Source organism: Euprymna scolopes, chromosome 21, assembly GCF_053919585.1.
Source record: "Euprymna scolopes isolate OS-2025 chromosome 21, ASM5391958v1, whole genome shotgun sequence".
Taxonomy (NCBI): domain Eukaryota; kingdom Metazoa; phylum Mollusca; class Cephalopoda; order Sepiida; family Sepiolidae; genus Euprymna; species Euprymna scolopes.
The window spans coordinates 835,909-843,616 of NC_136502.1; the positions used below are offsets into that span (position 1 = coordinate 835,909).

The 7,708-nt window shown below is 42.6% G+C and overlaps 2 protein-coding genes across 2 annotated transcripts; both read left to right on the top strand.

Moving 5' to 3' along the window:
- The first annotated feature begins 128 nt into the window (after positions 1-128).
- On the top strand, positions 129-971 carry LOC145243042 (general transcription factor II-I repeat domain-containing protein 2B-like). Its single transcript, XM_080106150.1, has one exon. The coding sequence runs from the start codon at positions 129-131 to the stop codon at positions 969-971; it is 843 nt and encodes a 280-aa protein (XP_079962276.1).
- Positions 972-2,374: 1,403 nt separating this feature from the next.
- LOC145243043 (uncharacterized) lies at positions 2,375-2,842 on the top strand. Its single transcript, XM_080106151.1, has one exon. The coding sequence runs from the start codon at positions 2,375-2,377 to the stop codon at positions 2,840-2,842; it is 468 nt and encodes a 155-aa protein (XP_079962277.1).
- The last annotated feature ends 4,866 nt before the right edge of the window (positions 2,843-7,708 follow it).

A 7,708-nucleotide genomic window follows, 5' to 3' on the forward strand; every position in this document is an offset into this window, starting at 1 on the left:
CATCCGTTTGCAGCATGCATGGAACAACAACTGGAAAAGACATTTTCATGGAAGTGCAGAAAACTTTGCAAGACTATAACCTTCAGTGGAATCAGCTTCGAGGTGTTACAGTTGATGGAGGTAAAAACATGGCTGGAGGGAGGAAGGGTCTGGTGGGGCAGATCAGGACTCAGTTGGAAGATCTTCAAATTCCAGGCACTCTGTTCATACACTGCATCATACATCAGCAAGCACTCTGTGGGAAAGACTTAGATATTTCTTGTGTACTGAAACCAGTCGTTTCTGCTGTGAACTTCATTCGGGGAAATGCACTCAATCACCGTCCGTTCCAGGCTTTTCTTGAAGAAATTGATTCTGATTTCTGTGACTTGCCTTATTATACAGCAGTGAGATGGCTCAGCTGTGGTAAAGTCCTGTTTCGTTTTTACAAGCTCCGAAACGAAATAGATGTTTTTCTCACTGAAAAAGATAGAGCCGATCCACAGCTGTCAGATCCTATCTGGCTGTCAAAGTTGTCTTTTTTGGTCGACATCACTTCCCACATGAATGAACTGAACTTGAAACTTCAGGGAAAGGATAACCTCGTCTGTGATCTCTACAGAATCATCAAAGGATTTCGGAGAAAGCTGTCATTGTTTGAAGCACAACTGGAAGGAGAAAACTTCTCTCATTTTCACTGTTTCAGAGAGTTTTGCGCTTCAATCGCTGAAGATGTCAACCTCGATTTTCCAAAAAAGATTATTCGTGACTTGAAGAAGCATTTTTTGGAGAGATTTTCAGATCTCAACAGAACTGAGAGTGACATTCTTCTGTTCCAGAATCCGTTTGATTGTAACCTTGATGATGTGCCAGTTGAACTACAGTTGGAGCTCATTGATCTGCAAGCAAATGACTTGTTTGAGGAGAAGCGCAGAGAAGGAAAACTTGTTGAATTTTACCGCTGCTTACCTGATCCTGAGTTTCCGAAATAGAAGAAATTTGCTGCTGGTATGGCATCAGTGTTTGGAACAACTTATGTCTGTGAGCAAACATTTTCAAAAATGAAGTATGTGAAGTCAACACATCGAACGAGATTGACTGATGATCATTTGAAAGCAATTCTCTTGATTGGATGCAGCAATTCCAAACCAAACATTGATGATATCTTGAAAGCCAAACGTCAGTTTCACAAATCTCACTAAACTTTTTTGCTATTTGGGTTGTGAGATTCGGATATGTGCACACTAGGTTTGATGTAATTATCTTTTTGCTTACGTCGCCTCCTTTGAAAACTTTTTAGTAAATAAAATGTTGGTTGTCTTTGTTTTTTAATTAACATGGAAGCTAAACTTAGTTTTTCGTCTTTTTTCCCAGAGCTTTCGTTCTGGCTTGCAAGTATTGAACAGAATGATTATGCGGCCCGCGCTCATCATTCTTTCAGTTATCTGGCCCACTGCGAAAAAAGTTTGGTGACCCCTGTTATAGACGATCAAAGCAACAAGTCGCTGGCCCGATCTGACTTTTTTGACATATTCAGCAATGAAAGTCCTTGCTATGCCTATCGCCTAAAAACCTGTGCCGGAGTGCCCGAAGCAACTGGAAGAAGGGCGAATGGGTACGAAATAGAATCCATGGATGGACAAGTCTGTTTCTGGCTCCCCACTGATAGAATGTGATGAGATACCCAACTATAGGTGAGAGATCCCTACACCTGAGATAGCTCGCCATCATCCTCACCTTAGCTGACTAGATTCCAGAGCTCGAACCAAAAGCTCAAATCATGCTGCTTCTCGGACGTGATATTATTAGTCCATAAGGTTCGAAGACAGATCAACAGACCCCACAATGCCCCCTATGCGCAGACTTGATCTGGTGTGGGTGATAATAGGCAACATCTGTCTCAGAGGAGTTCACGAACCTCCATATGTAGATACATTCTACACTATCACCTTTGAAAAGGGAAGGGCCACAACCTTTGAACCATGCCTCAACACCCTGCTGGTGAAAGAAAAACATACCAACAGTCAAAATCACTTTCACCCTGAATACACTATAGATAACCTCGGCCTCACAATATTCCAACAAACGAAAGAGGATAACCATCCAGCGCCTTCGATCGAAGACATTAACTTCACCGAAATTATGAAACAAGGTGTAAGAAAAGCTCCATTGCCATTCAAATCACGCAGATGCCTCCCGGATAACAAAGCTTGGGCAGTTAACAGGCTGACATCTCTTAGACGCACACTGCAGAGAAAACCAGAGATGCGAGAACACTTCTTTGTGTTTATGGGGAAAATGTTGGAAAATGGCCACTTACTTAAAGTAGGTGAAGAAAAATGTTGGAAAATAACCACGCTGAAGTAGCCCCTTCTCTTAAAGTAGGTGAAGAACGATGGTATTTACCAACCTTCGGCATATATCATCCCAAAAAACCAGGGAAGATCCGGTAGTATTCGATTCAAGTGCTCAGTACAATGGAGTATCATTGAATGACATCCTACTAAGTGGCCCCGACCTCAACAACCCCCTCATTGGGGTTCTCATCAGATTTCACAGAGAGTTAGTGGCAGTGACTGCCGATATAGAACAAATGTTCTACTGCTTCCTCGTCGAAACTGAACATAGAAATTTCTCAAGGTTCCTATGGTTTGAAAACAATGACCCCAACAAGAATATCATCGAATACCGAATGAGAGTCCATGTTTTTGGGAACAGTCCTTCTCCTTCAATGGCGATTTACTGTCTTCGACGAGCAGTGGAAAGCGGACAGCCCAGCTATGATTCAAAGATCAAACACTTCGTCAACTGTGACTTCTATGTCAATGACCGTTTGAAATCTGCTCTGATATTATATCTCTAATTCAGAAAACCCAAAACTTGCTCGCTGCCTCTAACTTAAAGCTGCACAAGGTTACCTCAAATACGAATGAAGTGATCGCCGCCTTTCCTTCTCAAGATCTCTAATTGACCTTCAGGAATTAGACTTAAGCAAAGATGTTCCTCCCACTCAATGCAGTCTTGGCCTCAATTGGGATATCAAATTGGATACTTTGTCTTCCGAGTGTCGAATACTGAAAAACCAATGACTAGACGAGGCGTACTGTCGACTCTGAATAGTCTCTACGACCCGCTAGGATTCGCTGTTCCAGTCACCATACAAGGAAAATTTATCCTACGAAAAATCAACAAAGAGAATGGAGAGTGGGACGCTCCTCTAACTAAAGAACTAGCAGAACTCTGGCTCCCGTGGAGAGCGTCCTTAAAGGCTCTCAATGTGGTAATTTCTAGGGTTCTCATAAAATCTTCCCCTTCTAGTGCAACACAGAGAATTCCATGTATTTTCCGATGCTTCTTCAAAGGCTGTGGCTGCAGTGGTTTACCTCAGAGTCACAAACAGTAATGGAACCAACCAAACAGGATTGGTGATGGGGAGAGCGAAGCTCGCACCACAGACCGAACATTTGATTCCTAGACTAGAACTTTGTGCCGCTGTTTTGGCAATCGAACTAGCTGAACTGGTTACTTTAGAAATCGACCTAAAGATAGATGGCACCACATTTTACACTGACAGTAAAGTGGTTCTCGGCTATATCTATAATGAAACTAGGCGTTTTTACGTCTATGTAAGTAAGAGTATCGCAAATCCGAAAAACTTCCATTCCTGCTCAGTGGCAATACGTACGAACAGATCTAAACCCTGCCGACTGCGCGACCAGATCAGTTCCTGCCGTCCACCTCTCAAGTACAACCTGGCTTAGTGGTCCTATCTTCCTCCTAGAACCCATTTTGGAATGCTGTGCAAAAACAAACTTCGATCTAGTAGAACCTTCCCTGGATAGCAAGATCGCCCTGAGGTGTCTACTCTAAGTACATCTTCTTCAAATGCCCAATTTAGCACTCACCGTTTCACCAGATTCTCAACTTGGAAATCGCTTAACCGTGCCATATCATGTCTGATCCACATCAGTCTCACTTATCAAAAAACTGGTTCTACATTGACATGCGGTCACAAAGGATGGCATCTCTGCGAACAGACACGCACCATCACAGAACTCGCCCGATCAAAGAATGCCATCATACGAGCAGTACAGGAAGAAACGTACATCCAAGAAATCTCAAGCATCAAAAATAATACAGAGATCCAGAAAAACAGTGTGCTCAAAACTTTAGATCCATTTATCGACGAAGATGGCCTCTTACGAGTTGGCAGTCGGATTAAAAGAGCCAAGCTCGAAGACAATGAAAAGCACCCCATAATCATTCCAGGCAAACATCACATAGCTACCCTACTGATAAGACATCACCATGAGGAAGTCCGACACCAAGGACGCCTTTTCACCGAACGAGCTATCCACACTGCAGGATACTGGATAATCGGAGGTAAAAGATGCGTAAGCACGATCATCCACCATTGCGTCACTTGCAGGAAACTTCGCAGCCCCACTCAAATTCAAAAGATGGCCGACCTTCCCATCGATCGCCTGTCTACATAACCTCCATTCACCAATATTGGCCTAGACATATTTGGTCCCTGGTCCATCTCCTCACGCAGAACCTGAGGAGGCTTAGCTTACAGCAAACGATGGGCAGCCATATTCACCTGCATGGCCACGAGAGCCATACACATTGAAGTTATTGAATCTCTCGACACTTCCAGCTTTATTAATGCCCTTAGACGTTTCTTTTCTATTTGCGGCCCGGTCAAACACATACGTTCCGACCATGGCACTAATCTTGTCAGCGCATGCAAGGAATTGAATATTGCCTCAAATATGACGACTCCCATCAACAAATATTAAGCCAAACAAGGCTGTATTTGGACTTTCAATCCCCCACACGCTCCACACATGGGTGGCACCCGGGAAAGGATGATAGGTATGGCCAAACGAATTTTAGACTATTTACCTACAAAAAAGGCATAGAAAATTAACACACGAAGCACTCACCACCTTAATGGCAGAGGTGACTTCTATCATAAATGCCAGACCACTTCTTCTGATATCAACAGACCCAGATGATCCTTCCTTGCTAACCCCAGCCATGCTCCTCACCCAGAAGCTCAACCCACATACTGTTGCCACAGGTGAATTCACAAGAGAAAACACCTTTAAACACCAATGGAAACGTGTTCAGCATTTGGCACAAATCTTTTGGAACAAGTGGCGGAAACAATATCTCTCCTCCCTTCAGACACGTACGAAGTGGGAACCGAAACAGCTCAATTTTCAACCTGGGAGCATCATACTGCTGAAAGATGCCCAGGTGCAAAGGAACGATTGGCCGAACGGACTCGTCACTAAGGTCTTCCCCGGTGAAGATGGAAACGTTCGTTTGCAAAGCAGAGGTAAAAATATCTCGACAGAATAGCACAAAATTTCTCCTTAGACTCATCACAGAAATAATTCTATTACTATCCCCCGATGAATAAACAAAAAAAAAAGAAAAAAAAAAAAAAGAAAGAAAAAAGAGGTAGTGGCGTACAAACGCCAGACGGGGAGTGTTCTGTTCCACAGTTTAGATAAAATAAAAGATAATTGTGACTTAAGAGTTAAGCCCCTTACGTCTTGCTAGGTAGAAAAGAAAAATGACTCAGTGATCCCCCTTTGCGCCCTAGACTTATATCCCTTTTGATCTTTTCTCATAGAAAGGTAATATTTAGTTGGACACCGGACAAGTAAACGGTAGTCCTTTAGTAACCGCGTGGAATCAAGGTATTCAAATGTGAAGTAATCCCGTTGCATCGGCAGAAACAAACGGTATGTCAAACTTATATTAAAACATTTAGGACTATTTCATATTAAGAACATTTATCTGACCCTATTTTTGAATTTTCTTGACATTTTATCTTCGTCGGAATTGTAACATTATTCTTCTTCTTCCATGCGTTTCCTAATCGTTTGTTTTTCTCTCTCTTCTTCCTTTTCAGAATGGTTTGTCAATATCAGCAAAAGAATCTCCACACTCTCATCAAACGGCGACATCTTCAACCAAACAGCCCCATATTACAATGAAGCGCTCCAAAAAAAGCGGATTCACGGAAAGCATCAAATACCAGCCAACCCAAAATCGGCTAACAAAAGACAAGCACAACAGGGGGCGGAACATCATTTGGTTCTCACCTCCGTTTTCCCTCAACACAAAAACACGAGTAGGACACCTGTTCCTGAAACTGCTAGACAGAAATTTCCCTGCACAACATAAGCTGAACAAACTGTTCAATAGAAACACGGTTAAGGTCAGCTATTCCACCATTCCAATAAAAAAGACCATCACAAAGGAATGCAATGAAAATGAAATTGAGGGCTGTTCTTGCAGATCCAGGGAAGATTGCCCTTTAGAAGGGAAAATGCAAGGTAAAATCCCTTGTATACGAAGCGACACTCACGCATGAGACCAACCAGAGACATACATAGGGATGACGAAAAGGACGTTCAAACAGAGATTTTACATGCACAATAGTTCCTTCAGGGCAAAGACGAGGATAAAGACAGCTTTAGCCAGCCAAGTATGGCATCTTAAAGACAAAGGAACTAATAAACTGGGAGGACCCCACCTAAAGGAGTTCTCCAAGACTATTCTAGATGCAGCCAACTTAACGCATAAACTAGTAAAGTGTAACGGACATATACACATTTGTCAGTATACGTTAAGCATAAATATTAGTATATATGAAGAAGAATAAGACTGCCTGAAATATATTACACAGTTATAGAAAAGAATTTAGAATTAAATTACACACCTACCCTCAACTGTTATAATATTTAATACAAAAAAGGTTAAAAGAATAAATAAGATAGTTTAGTTACCCCCCCTAGACCACTGAAACACGGATTATCTCCCCTTAACTGAAAAAAGGAAGCGAAGTCTTATTATTATCTGGCAAACAGTGAGTCTAGCTCTACGCTCAAGAAATCTCCATGTTACAAATTGGGAAAGTGTGCTAGATGTAGCCCTCCACAGCATCCGCTCATTGCTTTCCACCTCTACGAACAGCACTCCTCACGAACGTCTCTTTAATTTCCAAAGGAAATCAGCCACTGGGAATTCTATGCCCACCTGGCTAACAAATGCTAAATCTGTTCTTTTAAAGCGACATGTACGCGGGAGCAAATACGAGCCCCTAGTCGAGCCTGTAGACCTACTTGAAGTCAATCCTAGCTATGCTCATATCCGTTTCAATAACGGACGGGAGACGACAGTGTCCCTACGCCACTTATCTCCATTGGGTGATAGATCGAGCATTCTAGAGGCAGAAATAGATCCCGTGCCGGAGAACCAACAGCTACAGGACGTACCTCAGCAGCCCGATTCGGACCCCCTGCCACGAATGCACGAAAACTCTCCCCTCAAGAATTCGGTTCCTACTTCTCCCCAATCAGACGATCCACAGAGGAGATCATTGGAGGACAATGAGGTGCCGAATCTTCGACGCTTTACTAGAGTTCGTCGAAGCCCCCAATATTTAGCTGAAAACTATCTGCTTTGAACTTTTCTTTTCTCTTTTGCTTTGTAGCTTAAACAGAAACCCGCTTCTGCAGTTCCTGGTAACTCTAAATCTTAAGATCATCATACGGCCTTGGATTCCTCTGAGTGGCGGAGAATGTGCTGACAAAAGAAGAACTCTCTTCTACGCCTTCCGGAAGCGAATTATTTCCCTTTAGTTATTATCCTATGTATGAAATGTAGAACACGTGGACTCGCTTCTCCGTGTTGTTCTTAGTGAAAT